General features: G+C 37.5%; 1 protein-coding gene across 2 annotated transcripts in view; it reads right to left on the minus strand.

Moving 5' to 3' along the window:
* Positions 1 to 1,020: 1,020 nt before the first annotated feature.
* SYT14 (synaptotagmin 14) overlaps positions 1,021 to 16,478 on the minus strand; it is a 216,597-nt gene continuing 201,139 nt past the window's right edge. Inside the window, exons 7-9 of one of the 2 annotated variants that reach the window (XM_045838675.1) lie at positions 6,299 to 6,488; positions 3,744 to 3,800; positions 1,021 to 2,478 (exon numbers count right to left, since the gene is read on the minus strand). In XM_045838675.1, the coding sequence (XP_045694631.1) occupies positions 2,165 to 2,478; positions 3,744 to 3,800; positions 6,299 to 6,488 (561 nt within the window). In that variant the 3' untranslated portion in view covers positions 1,021 to 2,164. The remainder of the gene's footprint in view (positions 2,479 to 3,743; positions 3,801 to 6,298; positions 6,489 to 16,478) is intronic. The other variant, XM_045838674.1, reaches the window with a different exon arrangement.

Raw genomic sequence — 16,478 nt, forward strand, 5'->3', positions numbered from 1 at the left:
CAGGAAAAAAGCACCAAGCTGGTTTATAATGGTGCGATTGGGCTTTGTTATAGCTACAAATACTAGTGACAACTCTTTTCATTAGAAAGATTCCAGTTGTTAGCAATGCAGTCAGTTGTTTCAAAGCCAGAATGGACACCTGTAGCATCAAATGCCTAAATCTAATTTCTCAGTAAAATCTATACCACCCCCTCCAATCTCGTTCCATACTGCTGCTGAAAATACTTCCATGAGATATGCCATTTGATTTATGTTCTAACTTTATAATCTAACTCACTTATAAAACACCCTGGAAAAAGCTGATGAATGTAACAATAAAAGAACAAACTTTTCCCTTTAATGGACTCTATAACATTTATTCTTAAACCTCATGTCATTCAGTATAACATTTGTATTTTACCTTGTAAGTCATGTGTATGAATGCATAGAGCTGCCATTTTTTAAACTAAAAAATATTAGGAGTTCACCGTCTTTTTGGATTTCTTTTAAGGCCTTTCAGTACAGCCAGGTTGAAATAATAGTATCTATGCATGGTGTTGTTATTATGGTAATAACAAGTCCTAGCTTACAATAATATACAGTAATTAGTTGGGACTAGGAACAATGATATACTGCTTTTTAGTAATTGGCAAATAGTTTGTTTTGTCTAGTTTAACTAGAAATGAGAAAGAGAAAAATATTTTCTTATATACAAAACACACTCTATTTAATAAAGTATATGCATAAATTATATATTGAGTAAGAAGCAAAATTAAAAACAGCTTATAATATTCCTGATCAATCAGAGCTCCTAAATATAAAAGCAACAAATGAAAATGCCTTGTGATGTAAAAAACAGCCCATTTTACATACTTCAGAGGAAATAAACAGCTTGTGATACTGTTCTGAGGAATCTTTCATTTATAAAAATCGAAGGCCTAATTTTGCAAATACAACCTTCAAGCTGTACGAGCAAACTGAACTTACATGAAAGGCACAGGATGACATCACATTGAACGCATCTGTGAATTTCATAAAATCTAGCCACAAGCCACTAGAAACTCCATAAAGAATCTGAGGACTATTTTGAACATGATGTTCTGGTTCAAACTGAGAACTGGAGAGTCCTCATATCACAAATACAAACCGAAGTCGGAGTGAAGGAGATTCAGAGAGAGAAGAGCTTCTTATCTGGATGCTGCCTGCTTTGTGCAGTGCTGGTTACTAAACACTAAGAGCAGATCATTAAAATTTTCTTTAATGTAAATTGTTTTCAATTTTCTATAGCTTATCTACTACATTTTTTTAGTTTGTAAAAAATGTACTTGCACATTACTACAATTTTAAAGAGTCAATCATTGAAAGGAAATTGTAATGTAAGGTCCTGTTCTATTAGCTTCCTACATTGGAATACGAGAATACAGGAAGTGCTTTCAACAGAAAGTTACGTAGTTCTACAGTACAACCTGTCTAGGAGACTTGCAAGGGACCAGTACAGTGACCTGGTCTCTTTGGATCAGGCAAAAGCAGAGGCAAATGAAGTCATGAGTTTAAAAAATAACATTAAATTATTTTTACAACAATGAAATCTCGCTTGCACTTAGACTTAGTGCTGAGAAGAACTGAGGCATGATGAACCTAAGTGCACAAAGGGAAAACATAAGAAATGAAACAATTTTCAACGTGACCGGAGCCCTTCGACATTAGCTATGACTTACGGCAGAGGTGGAGAACTACCTTCTCATATTAAAGTACATTTCAAACATCAGGGATGGGCCAGTCCAAATATGTTTTATGGATTATATGTAGTGTGATCTAAAATAGTGTTGCAACTAAAATTCTAATTAAAATCATTCATAATTTCGATTTTTCATAGAATAAACGACTGGCTCTTTTGCTAAAGTAAAATCAACTCCAACTCAAAAGCATGCCCTGAAAGCTCTGGAGGGCAGTTAATTTAACAACGACGTCATTAGTCTTTCCTCTTCCCAAACAATCTCCACCAGAGATGTAGCCTCTCTTCACTTATGTCAGTATTAGATACTCTACCACACAATTTAAAACATTTTGGTGGAATGCTGAAGGTGATTCTTCAAAGGAGAACTCTTCTAATGGTGGCTCGGCAAGGACAGCAGTGGTGCCATTGGAAATAAGGAGGCCCGGGCTGCGTGTGCGCGCTCTAACATCACGACTCCAGCAGTGCGTGCCATCTACACACTTGCTGTCCTTTCGACTCCTTCATTTCAGTCCAGTGATTGAGCTCCTCTTCTCCAGAGCTGTTCAGACCTAGCGCAATCCAGCCTATCATCTCTTTTCTTTTCATGCTGCGTTTGTTATACACGGACAGTATAAGTGTCACATCAGAAAGCTGAAATAGGGCCACTTGAAACACAAAAGTTTCCTTGTATACTGGATTTGGCTGCCCTCTGCGGATGGATGTCTTGCATTTAGACATTTCTTGACCCATGGAATTCAGTAGAGTTAATTTAACATATGTATCTATAGGGGAAAAAAACAACATACCACAAATATCATTTGAAACCAACTCAAAAGATCTTTCTTATAACATCTGCTGAGAAGATTAAGTATCTGTACTTTATAAGGATATGGTGTATACCATGTTTAATGGAAATTCAACTAATTCCATTTTGATGCAGATGCTTGTAAAACATGACAGGTACAGAGAATGCTAAGTGGGCAACAAATCTTTTGGGGGGCACTGATATCTCAACCTCGCTCTTTCTATGTTATGGTTAGAACTTAAAGGTATACCTCATAATCCTTCCTCCACCCTCCCACCCGGGGCCTTGACCTCCCACGACCACCCCACCAGCCCCGTCCCCGTCCCCGTTTAGCTTCACTAAGCAGGACATCATAGCATTAATAAACACTTAGCAAGCTCAATTAGCCACAACACTGTAAAGCATTCCACTGTGTTTTCAGAGAATAAGAATAAACAAACAAACAAACAGAAATGAAGGCAAATGGTAAAGAGGGTAAGAGGAAGACAAGAATGCAAAGATGATGTCAAAACAGCTTAGGATGAAATGTTAAAAAAATCTCTGCATGGATGTGGTTTTTAATTATATTTTCAAACCAGTTAAGGACCGAAATGATGCCAAATGCATTAAGGGCTCAAAGTTCAGCAAATCAAGTACAACTTTCTTCTGGTTTCATGCAGCAGTACATTTAATGTGCTTTTTGGATAGTCAAAATAAATACTATAGGATTCCTTTTGACACACTTCAATGTCAAATGTAAGCATGGTATCTTAACTATTTTCATGAGTATAAAAAAACTGATGTGATGTTTAGTGTCCAAAGTGAAACATGACAGGCCACACTGCCTGGGTATTTGTAAGGTAAACCCTCTCTTCGTACAACTGTGCTTTTAAGTTCTTTCGACTCATGCAAATGATCTTCAGCATGTTGATCCATCATGTGTACTTCATATCAGAATTTCGATTCATTTTCATGTAAATTGCAATATTTCTCATGAAGTAACTATTTCTGTTGTATGAATCAAAATATAATGAATGAAAAAATAAAACCTTTAATTTAAAAAGTTTTGCTTATTTTATACTCTGAATACCATCATCCATAATCAGAGATAAATTCTAAGTTAGTTTTATTTAAAGTACCACAGATAATAAATGTGCATTTTTTTGAAACCAACATGGTGGACAGCTTCACTGCTGGCAAGTTTTAGGGTATTTTGTTTTTGCATGAAAAGACAACATCCAATTAGCCTCTACAGGAACTCACCTCGGATTATATAAACCTGTCCACCTATCAAGTGTTTTAGACAACAGAACAGTCCATCTGACAACAGGGGGTGGAAAGCAGTAAAAGAAATAATGACCAGATGTCAATTGTTGGGTGAAAGAGGGTCAAAGGTTAGAATTAAAGAGGAAACACTGTTCACTGGAGTGGAAGAACACAAAACTTTAGCATTTTAATTCAGGTAGAGGGGTGAACAAAAGGATTGTTGGGTAAAGTTCATGAAATGAGACTTTTTAAGGTCACTGTGTAATCTTAAAGAAAAATTACCCTGTTTTAAAGGGGGGCATCTTTATAATGATATCTGCTTGGTCTAAAGCACATTGAACATAGAATCATGCAAATTACCAGACCATAAAAGACTGAATAAAAGTCATTATAGGATCATTATTCTTCTTCTGAATTTTTAAGTTTATCCATGCAATATTTAATATTTCAAATTCTTTTATTACTCTCAATATAAAATTAAGTAATGAAAAATAAAATAGAACTACCAAAAATTTTGCCCTTGAATATTGCTCGTTTTCTTTGAATAAAAATTGGATTATTTAATCTATAACGCAGTTCAAAACTTAGTGCCTAGGTATATACGAAGGGTCACAATCTTATATAATATATACAGTATAAGACCAAATGATAAAATTGTCTTATATTTTACTTTATAAATGCTCCATATAACTAATTTTAATGTTGACTTATTTCAGATAAACATATTGATACTGAAGACCTAATTCTAAAATAATGGCTATTGCTTTAATTTACTCTTTAAATCCAGAAAGATCTACTTTGTGTTGTGCATGCCTATCTCTTACCCTGTTTATTACCAGCCCCTGCCTCTACCCAGGCCCCTTCAGTTTAGTTCTGATTAGTGATTTCTCTGCTTCTATCAAAGTGGGTAGACCAAGGAGATAAAGGCAAACATATCATTTCATTTCACTACTTCTCAGCTTCTCAAGTTAAATGTTTGTCAAAAATTAAACCATTAGCTAAAGCAAGAATGAATGGCAAACTGATAGCTTGTGGCTAAACGCAACCCCAAGAGTATGTTATTTGTTACAGTGTTAATGTTTTTTCAGTCTGAATGTCTAAATGCAGGGTGTGCACACTCCCGTTTGTCACAGACCTCACCGGGCTCCTATCTTTCATCTACACATTCTGCTCATTTAAGTTACTTCCCAGGCCATTAGAATTTGCATTCTAAGTATGCATTAACTAAGATAACCAAGTAGCTGTTTATTCTACTGTTTCTTTCCCCCTTCTGACTTTCCTTCTGAAAAGAGAAAGGGGAGAATAACAATGTCCTCTTTTTATGCACCTTTATTTGATATGAGTCTCACAATTACCTTGTGAGAGACACACCTTAATTTTATGTGTAAGTAAACAGACTTTAGGGGAGTTAGGTCACTTGTCCAAGGGTAGAAATATAAACATAATTTGGCCTTCTGACTTTTAATTTAGGAATAGATTCACTTCACGATGTACATAAGAAGCAAGGTTTTTCAATACCACTTCAAGCAAACCAAATATGTACATGTGACTTCATTTTGATTGAAAAAACTTTTTAGGACATTTAGAAGTTAATTTATTTCAAGGGTGAAAAAGTTTCCCCTCCAATAATTATTTGATACATGGAGTAAAAGATTGCTTTAAGCAAATCTGAGAGAAATCTTTAAACAAATTTAAGGTGGCCATTACTATTGAAAATTTCCTTTCAGATTTTTAGTTTAGGACATTAACAGCTTTAATTTAGATGAGTACAAAGAAGCTGCTACTTTCTGAGTTCATTTCCACAGATATTAACAAATAGTTCTGGGCATATACTGGGTGACAATTTCTCTGCACTCCCGTTGACCTACCCACACCCCTCGAGCTGGGAGAGAGATAAGGAGACAAGAAGAGTGAGAGGCAGAGACAGGGCAGAGCTATACCATCTAGCTTTCAGTTCCTAGTGTTTAGGGTAAGTATAAAAATATTCCTTATTTGTTTGTCCTGGTGAAGCCAAAGTACATTCCATTTAAGAAGACTCTGGTGGCAGTACTGACTTATAATTTTAAAGGAAGAAAAATATGAAAAACAGTTTCTTCTTAAATTGTTAAGGGAGAAGAGGAGGAACAATGTAGAAATTTATACATTAGTTTATAGTTCTGCATGCAGACAGAAAACACAACATCAATCCTTAGTCAGTTGACAACGATAACTGTACATATTCCTGATCGTATCTGTGGAATACCTTTAACTTTAAAAGACCCTGTAACTCTTTTTCTGGCATTAGAAGATAATGGCTATATGACAGGGAGAATTTATTCCGTTGACATTAGAAAAATTAAAAGTGCTGATACCTTACAATTAATGATTTGAATTTCAAATTTTTCTACTTCCCAAATGACTGGAAATAGAAAAAAATGAAACAGATTAGCTGATGATTATTACACCATTTCATTTTGATCAGTTAAGACTAAATGATAGGATTGAAGTCCCTAACACTGAGATCCCCATACATGCAGAAAACATTAGAATTTAGAAAAATATTTTTCACTCACTGGGTGGTCTGTTTGCTGCCAAGTTTTTGAAGTGGCTGCCTTTTATGACTTCTGCTGAGAGTCTTCCAGTAGTGGCGTTGTAAAGTAAGCCAATGAGGATTTCTGGAACTGAGCCGTGTTCAAGAGACTGACATGAGGATGTACTTCCACTACAGGACACTTCGGACATGCTCATTTGGGAGTCACAGCCCTGTAATCGAAAGTGGAATCTTTACAGTACTTCATATAAAAGATAAATTGTTAATGCCGTGTTTATTGGAATTGGGCAAGTAAGCCACAATATAGATAGAAGTTGCAAGCAAAAGACCCAAACAATAGATTAGAAATGCTGTTCTTAGTATATTTTAGTCACTGGATCTCTTTTCATTATACAGCACTCAAAGGAATAACAGGTGATGAGGTTTTATAATCTCTGCATAGTTATGTACAAATCAGAGATTTCTTAAACTCATGGATGTTAATGAACTTTTTCTTAATGTAAAAATTGTTGTTTAAAGCCTTATTGACCTTCAAAGACTGACAGATTTATTAGACTCAATTACATTAAATGTAAATGTCTTAACAATGTCTTTAAAGACAAAGATCGGCACACTTTCATTAAATAAACAAGATAAAACCATCTTCTATTTATAAACCATTATATAAAACACAGAGATACAGACAGTTGAAAAGGACAGAAAAAACTATGAAAAAAAAAATAACCAGAGGAAAATTGGTGTAGGTCTATTAGTATTAGTCAAGGTTAGCTTTAAGGCAATACCCATTACTGAGAGACGAAGAGACACAATCAATAATTATAAAACTTTCAATTTACCTGGAAGATAAATTAATTCCATATTTGCATGCATTAATAACATGGGTTCAAAATATAGAAAGCAAAAATTGCCGTAACTAGAAAAAGATAAATTCACAACCAGTAGAGACTTCAGCACACTTGTTTTGGTAACTGACCAAACACGCAGACAAACACAGTGAGTGGATGTAGAAGATCTGAATGTCACAATAAGGGAATTGACCTAATGGTTGTATAGAGAACACCATACCTTACAGAATACGCATTTTCTCAAGCTCACAGTGAATTTTTTTGTAAAAATACACAAAAATAAAGCAAATAACAATGAATTCCAAGTAATGGAAATCATTCAGAATGTTTTTTAATCAACTAGAAATCGAAACTATTTTCTAGTGAAGAAACAATACCTATGTATTTGGAAATTAAGGATATAGTTCTAAACACCCTAGGGGTAACTAAATCATAATGAAAATAAGTTACTTGAAAACACTACTAAGATAAAATTTGGAGAGTCCAATTAAGCAAAAAAAGAGAAAAGGCACAAACCACATATCAGTAGTGAAAAGGGAGACATTACTACATACCCTATAGACCATAAAAAGGTAAAGCCATAGTATGAATATGTCTCTCCCAATAAACTGGAAATATCTAATTAGTCTTACTGAAAAAGTTGAATTTGCAATTAAAAACCTTTCCAAAATAAACAAGAAAAACAAAACTAAAAACTTTAGCTAGGTGGCTTCCCCAGTGAATTCTAATTAATAATGCTAGTCCTGCCTACACTCATCCAGATAGCAGGGAAAGAAGAAACACTCCGGTTTCCTTTGAGGATCTAGCAAAACCTTCAAACTAAAACCAGACACAGATATTATTAAAAATTACAGGATTTTTCATTCATGAACTTTGATTCAAAACCCTAACAAACAAGTAGCAAGCCAAATCTAACATCATACTTAACAGAAAAAAGCTGTGTTCAATGGGTATAAAGTTTCAGTCATGCAAGATGAATAAGTTTTAGAGATCTGCTGAACAACATAATACTCATGGTTAACAATACTGTACTGTACACGTAAAATTTGTTGAAGGGAGATGTTAAATGTTCTTACCACAATAAAAATAATAAAATGATATACAAGATAGGAGGCCCTGCTCTAGTATCAACATTTATTTTTTTAATTATACTTTATTGTTATTACAATTGTCCCAATCCCCCCACCTTTTCCTCCTCCACCCAGCATACCCCACTCCCTCAGGCAATTCCTATACCTTTGTTCATGACCATGGGTCACGAGTATAGGTTCTTTGGCTTCTCCATTTCCTATACTGAATTCTACAGCCAAATGGCTCTTCTGTAACTACCAATTTGTACTTAATCCCTTCATCTCTTCACCCATTCCCCACTCCCTCCCATCTGGCAACCATCAAAATGATGTCTTGTCTCCCTGATTCTGTCTCTGTTCTTCTTGTTTGCTTAATTTGTTTTTTTAAATTCAATTGTTGATAGATATGTATTTATCGCCACTTTATTGTTCATAGTTTTGATCTTTTTCTTAAGTAAGATCCTTTAACATTTCGTATAATAATGGTTTGATGATGATGAACTCCTTTAGTTCTTTTCTTATCTGGGAAGCTCTTTATCTGCCCTTTGATTCTGAATGATAGCTTTGCTGGGAAGAGCAATCTTGGCTGTAGGTCCCTGTTTTTCATGATTTTGAATATTTCTTGCCAATTCCTTCTAGCCTGCAACGTTTCTTTTGAGAAATCAGCTGACAGTCTTATGGTAATGTCCCCGCAGGTAACTGAATGCTTTTCTCTTGCTGCTTTTAAGATTCTCTATCTTTAACCTCTGGCATTTTAATTATGACGTATCTTGCAGTGGGCCTCTTTGCAACCATCTTATTTGGGACTCTGAGCTTCTTAGACTTGCAGGTCTATTTCCTTCACCAAATGAGGGAAGTTTTCTTTCATTATTTTTTCAAACAGATTTTCAATTTCTTGTTTTTTCTCTTCTCCTTCTGGTACCCTTAGGATGTGAACACTGGAATGCTTGAAGTTGTCCCAAAAGCTGCTTATACTATGCTAATTTTTCTGGATTCCTTTTTCTTCTTGCTGTTCTGATTGGTTGCTTTTTGTTTCCTTATGTTCCAAATCATTGATTTGATTCTTGTCTTCATCCACTCACTGTATGGAGGTTTCCTTGTAAATTGTTCTTTATTTCAATTAGTGTATCCTGTGTTTCTAACAGGGTGTTTTTTATGCTGTTGAGGTCCTCACTAAGTTTCTTGAGCATCCTTATAACCAGTGTTTTGAACTCTGCATCTGATAGATTGCTTATCTCCATTTTGTTTAGTTCTTTTTCTGGAGTTTTGATCTGTTCTTTCATTTGGCCATGTTTCTTTGTCTTGTTTTGGCAGCCCCCGTGTTTGTTTCTATGTACTAGGTAGAGCTGCTTTGACTCTGTGTCTTGGTAGCGTGGCCTCATGTTGTAGGTGTCCTGTAGGGTCCAGTGGCACAGCCTCCCATATTACACAAGCTAGGTACTTGAGGTGTGCCCTTCATGTGAGCTGAGTACTCCCTCCTCTTGTAGTTGAGCCTTGATTGCTGTTGGTGGATCAATGGGAGGGCCAGTCAGCTGCAAGTATTGGCTGTAACCACTTACTACCAACCTCTGCCCTCCATGGAGGATCAGCTGTGCAGGGGTGGGTGGTGGGGCTCTGCTGCAGTTGGGCTCTGCTGCGATCTGTAGCTGTCTGCTGGGTGCGTAGGCTCTGGGGTTTCCATTGTGGTGCAGGCCCAGGTCAGCCCTGACCTGTGTTTTGCCTGGGGTCACCCTGCCTGAGCTATGAAGGAATCTGAGATGGCTGCCTACTTGTGCAGGGCTTGTAGATTCTCAGGTGAAGCCAAGCTGTGAATATAGCATAGCTGCTGCTAGTGTTGGGTCTGGGGCCATTTAGCAAGTAGTAGGGGGGCCTGGGGCTCACTGAGGCGAGCTATTGCTTTTTTGAGAGGATTTAAGAAGTTATGATGCATGAGCCAAGACCTTCATAAGGAAAAGCAGCGTGAGTGGGCCTGTAAGCTGAGTGGGATGGAGTCTTTGGGGATCTCCAGGGTGGGGCAAACAGTGTTAGCCAGGTTGATGGAGTTCCAGATATGACACCAGCCTACTGGCTCTGTGGCTCTGAGGGGAGGGTTCAGAAAAGAGACAAAAATCTCTGCCCATCTTTCTGTCCGGGAGAGAGCAGTCCCCCAGCTCTCCCCTTGATGCCAGACACTTCCATTTCTCCCTGTATTCCCACTGGTGCCTTTCAAGCTGCTATCCCAGTGCTGGAGCTCAGAGGGTGTGTCTGATTAAGTCCATGTGTGGGTTCCTTAAGAGGAACTACTTGGGACTCCAGAAGTTTCTGCCACCGACTAAATCCCTGTTGGCTAGAAGTTAGGGTGACTTATCTTCCTGGCACTGGAACCCTGGGCTGGGGTCCTAATGTGGGTCTCAGATTCCTCACTCCCAATAAATCCTTCCCAAATTTTTAGCCACCACACATGGACGTGGGAGCAGCCTATTCTGTGTTTTCACACCTCCTACCAGTCTGGATGGATGTGGCTTCTTTAATTCTGTAGTTGTAAGACTTCCATTCAACTTGATTTCTGACAGTTCTGAGTGATGGTTGTTCTACATTTTAGTTGTAATTTTAACGTGGTTATGTGAGGAGGTGAGCCATGTTTACCTACCTCAAAATTATTATAAAGCTATATTATTTCAGACAGTCACAAAAAACAATGTAGAACAGACTAACAGAATAGAAAGCCCACAAATTAATTGATGTATATATAGACACTTCATTTACAATGAATGTGGAACTCCAAGGAGGAAAGGATAATCTTTTTTAATTAATAGTGGTAAGAAACTGGTTATCCACATAGAACTAAATGACAAACCTGTCTCAAAATATACCAAAAATTCAATTCTGGATCTAAATGTAAAAGTTAAAATAACTTATCTAAAAATTAACATAGGGACTGTGTTTATGACTTTTGGGTAGGGAAAGGATTGCTAAAAAGGACAGAAAAGCATTAATCATAAACCAAAAGTTTGGTGAATCCAATAACATTAAAATTAAGAATTTTTCAGCTTTGACAGAGACTTTTAGGTTGGTGAAAAGGCAAACAATCACGTGGGAGAAGAGATCAGTAATACATATATTTCCATAATTAGCTCAAATCCAGAACATATATAGAACACCTAAAAATCAGTAAGAAAAAGACAACATAATATAAAAACAGCCAGACAATTGAACAAGCAATTTCATAAAAGAATGACCGATAGCTATATGAAAATGATGCTCAACTTCATTAGTATTCAAGGAAATGGAAATTGAAGCCATTGAGGTAACACTACCTCAAACAGATGGGCAACACATAGATGGGCTAAAACAATTGTTTGATGAGGACACGAAGCAATGGGAACTCGTCCTCCTCTGGTGGTAAAGTGATACGGCTTTTACAATGTTAAAAATACACATACCTATGACCTGGCAAGTATGTGTATATATATAAAATTTAGCAGAAATATTTGCAATGTTTATCAAGTGACATATGAAGGAAAGTCTGTATCAGCATTATTTATAATGGGCCCAGATAGTAGAATGGATAAATAATTTGTGGTGAGTTCATACAGTAATTTGAAGTATGACTTGAGTGAAAAATACTGAACCCCAAACAATACTTAGCTATATAATCCAATTTATGTAAATTTCAACAACAAAAACAAAAACAACAAACCAAAAACCAAAGACCAGGCAAAACTAAACCGCAGTATTTCAGAACCACGAACCTGTGGTGAAACTATGAAGACAGAAAGAAGGTGGTCAGTACAAATGTCAAGAATGGTTAGTTCTCGAGGTGGGAAGAGAAGGAACAGCGACTGGGAAGGGCATGCTGGCGCCTTCTGGAGTTTCTGATGTTTTATTTCTTGGCCTGGGCGGTAATTAGTTTTATGGGTAGTAAATTTTTGTTTTTAACACTTTTCTAATGTGTGTTGGGCCTCATAAGAGAAAAGGTTTAATGAAAGAATTATATGATACAAGGATACCATGTATACAAATTAACAATGATAAAAATGCCTAAGTAGGTCTTTCCTGGAAGGTTCCCAAAGGGATTCACTGAATGAGTTAAATAAAAAGATTATGACATGTTTTCTTGTAACAGATTTTCATTTAACAAATTTTAGATTTCAAAAAATGTTCTATACAAATCTTCAAGTTTGAATCTGCTATTGGCTATCTAAGTGAAGGGTTGATACACACTGGAGAACTGAATTAACTCACTGGACCGACAGAGGGATAAAATCTCCTGTTTTCAAATTTAACTCTAAACCACACAGGAGAAAGCCAAAGGGAATACATGCCTTATACTCATAAATCATGGGTACACAAAACATATAGATTGGTATGTTTTCATGACAGTTGGAGGAAACAATTTTAGTAAGTTTCAATTAGAATATATCATCACTTATGAAAATAGTGTCAAAAAACATGCTCATGCACATTTGGTGCATTTGCTACGTTAGGCTATTATACTAGCAGCATCTGTTAGAATACTGTGAAACACATTTTTCATAATAGAGTATTTTTCACGTGAACCTATTAGCAGATAATAAGAGGTGAATCTAACATTTTCTTAGCAACACAGACATTATATTGATGGGGGAATTCAAGAGTTAACATTTTTTTTTAGCTTTAAGTTTTAGGCTTAGTGACTAATGCATATAGAAAGCTGTTGTTCCAGGAACTGGAATGCATGACTGGACCCACCCTGAGTCCAGGAGGCCTGTAAGCAATTCAACCCTTGTGCCTCGGGAGCACTGCAAGCAATCAAGATGGTATCTGAGCCACTGTGCTCCAGGGAGAGATGTCTGCCGCCCAGGACGCAGATAAAGAATCCCGGGCCAGCAGATGAAAGGATGCTAGGCAAGTCACTGGACTGCTTTTATCTGATTAACCTTTTCCCTGAATTCCAAACCCCTTACCTACTCTCTTCTCCTGGTAAAAAGGTCAGTTTGAGATGAGATAGTAAGGCAGGTTTTTAGGGTACATAACCTGCCTTCTCAGATCGCTGGCATCTGAATAAAGCGCCCACAAAGATTTAATCCTTGACTCTACTTACTGGCTCTGGTAGTGACAGGCAGCACGAATGCCGGCTTTTCCAGCTCTGAGTTGCCAATACTGAGCAACAAAGTGAGGTCCCAAGGAAGTCCTGGGGCAGGCCTTTATGGACTCCAAGTCCAGCGAAACAGGAAGGGTGATAAAGTCCTTGGTGATCACATTCTCTTTTAGTAAGCCTTGCTGACATGATAGTGTTTAACAGGAAAAACAAACTATGGTCTAAAAGAGTTCATTCTGAATTCACACCTTAGAAAACGTGTTAATCTGTGGCCTTTCCCTGTCGTCAGTGTAACAGCCCATCTAAGGTTCGTACAGCTGTGGCCGTCTAAGGAGATCCGTGAGCACAACCAAGGCAGTGCGGAGCGACACAAACAGAGCAACTGCAGTGAAGATGGATTAAATACAGATACGGTATACCCCAGTGGCGTCCTTCCTCTGACTATTCCTCAGGGCAGCCTGCTCTGCTCGGTGTGTATTCAGGAATCTATCTCATCTCTCTGCAGACCCATCATTAATTTATAACTGGGGCTTGACGAGGTGGCAGTAACTGCAGGTGATTAACCCGAAGTCAAACAAATCCCAATCATAATTAGGTCTACTTCAAGGAATAGTCCTACAGGCTCCCCAAAGTAAATCTTCCCATCTAACGCAATTCTTCTAATACTTCCTCTCCTTCCCCTGAGTCCTCTACCCCAGGGTGAAGGCGTACGGTATGAAAGTAGAAAAAACTAATTATTCAGAGAAATGAGTAAACTCTATATAATGTTTACTATAATAATAATTAGTATGACATTAATAGGTTAAAATTAGGTGGGAACTTGTAAATATAGAGAGGAAAACATAAGATTAAAAATACAACAGAACTCCTATTAAGTAAATGCCTGGACTTTATTAATACTAACCTGGATCCAATCTTACCTGTACTCAGTATTTTAAAGGTAAAACTGAACAGTACAATGATAATCACTGTATTTGAATAGTTTCTGTTGAATTTATTTTCATTGTGGCTGGAAGATATTCTCCGGTCATACATGCAATGCTTCCATCAGACTTCTGAGAATGGGGCCATGAGGACAGGGAGGGTGCTAAAGTGTCACAAGAGGAAGTCACCGGCTGCAGTGTAGCTGCTGCACGAATGGCGAGTCTCGCCTCCAACAGCAGCGCTGCTCCACAGGGCCCTCTCCTACACCCCAGGCACCACAGATTTATCAGTCTAGGCCAGGAGACGATGACCAGAAGTTATCGTACTTGTACTTGTTCCAAATCTTTTCCCCCATCCAGCCCACTCCCTTCCCAACTCAGTGTAAAGGAGGGCTCGTCTGTATTTTGGGAGGGTAAAACCACCAATTGACTCTAAAGGATAACTTCCTGGAGGGAGCAGGGGATGGCTGCATAGTTTCAATTTCAGACAGCTGTTGGGTCCGGATACTCATGGTTGCAAACAACAGAATTGCCGATTTTAGCTTAAGTGACACAGGACATTCATTGGCTTGCAGAACACAGCAGCTGGAAGAGGTGGCTTCAGGTACTCATTGATCCAGGCCTCAACCTGTGTCCTTAGGAACCAGCTCCCCTCCATTTCCCAAGTTGGTTCCCCAAACTTGTCTTTATTCTCAGGTATACTCTTCCCTCCTATCTGCCACACAGTTTTTAGCAGCTCTGAGTGTTGCAAGAAAAAGGAAGACAGCATCCTTGCTCTCACCAAAATCCCAGAACTGGCTAGTTTGAGTTCATGAGCTTTAATTTCAGGGCTTTGCAATAAAGTCACTTCATCAGAAGGACAGGGGTGGGCTGGCTCCCAGGCAAAATCTAAATACTGTGGCCACAAGATGTGGATACTAGCCAGAAGAAAATACAGATGTTTATTACAGAGCCCTCCAGTGGAGATGTTTCTTGCTGCATTTCCCCCTTGGTCTTCCTAAGGACCGTTAGCCATGTTACTAGGGAGCTGACAATGTCACTGCCATTGCTCCAATTGTGAATGCTTTCCTTGAACTCTTTGCTGGGTTTGGTCTGCATTCATTAGCTGTAGGAGAGCCAAGGAAGAGGAAGGATGGTTCAGTCAACAGAGCTCTGACATTCAGGTAACAGAGAGTTTAAAAAAAGTAGGAAATTCATTTTCTGTTTCATGAAGGAAGTTTTTTCATATTAATACTAAAAACATATTGATAAGATTTCAGGTAGAAAAATTAATTGTAAAACAAATAAAAATAATCTTTTACATTACCAATATTTGACTACAAAATTATGTAGATAATGGTATTGAAAAATTCCTGTCCTGATCAAAACTTGTTTATTTATACACTGGTATATGTATGTATGCGTATACACACACAGACGTTTTTTCACTGTATTCAGTATGAACATATTTAATTAGTGTTTCTGCATATTTGCTTGTGATATCAGTTTATAAAGTTTATAATTTTTTCCCACACTCTCAAATAACTCTTATGCTATATAAATTATTTCAGAGGATGAAAAAGCAAAAGTACCCAACTTTTCTTTTGAGACTTGTGTAATTTTGCCCTAACTGGTGTGGCTCAGTGAGTTGGGTGTTGTCTTGTAAACTGAAAGGTCATCAGATGGATACCTGGTCAGGGCACATGTCAGGGTTGTAGGCCAGGCCAACCTGTTAGGGGCATGTGAGAGGCAACCAACTGATATTTCTTTTGTGCATCGATGTTCCTCCCCCTCTCTCTCTTTCTCCCTCCCTTCCCCTTGGTCTAAAAACAAATAAATAAAATCTTAAAAAAAAAGAATTGTGTAATTCTGACACCAGCTAGACAAGAATGTAAGAAACAGTGATAAACCAATCCTCCTTATAAACATGCAGAAATCCCAAATTGAACATTGTTAAATTGAATTCAGCAAAAAATACACATATGCCCAAACACATATGAACACCTATACATACACATGTATTTTTCATCAAATACATATTATTCTAAGAGTGTTATATATTCATTGATGTTGGGTAAAACTCCCCTTTGAAACTCAACCATCTTTCATTTTTCTCTTTCATGAGATTCTTTGGACTACTGGTTGAATTTCTTTGACGGTAATGCCTTTTTTAAAAAAGTATATTTTACTGATTATGTTGTTACAGTTGTCCCAGTTTTTTCCCCTTTGCCATGCTCTGCCTGGTAACCCCCTTCCCTCCAGCAATTCCTCCCCTTAGTTCATGTCCATGGGTTGTACATGTAAGTTCTTTGCCTTCTGCCTTTCC

The sequence above is a fragment of the Phyllostomus hastatus genome, unplaced genomic scaffold, assembly GCF_019186645.2.
Source record: "Phyllostomus hastatus isolate PE091 unplaced genomic scaffold, TTU_PhHast_1.1 phas_contig_283, whole genome shotgun sequence".
Lineage (NCBI taxonomy): Eukaryota > Metazoa > Chordata > Mammalia > Chiroptera > Phyllostomidae > Phyllostomus > Phyllostomus hastatus.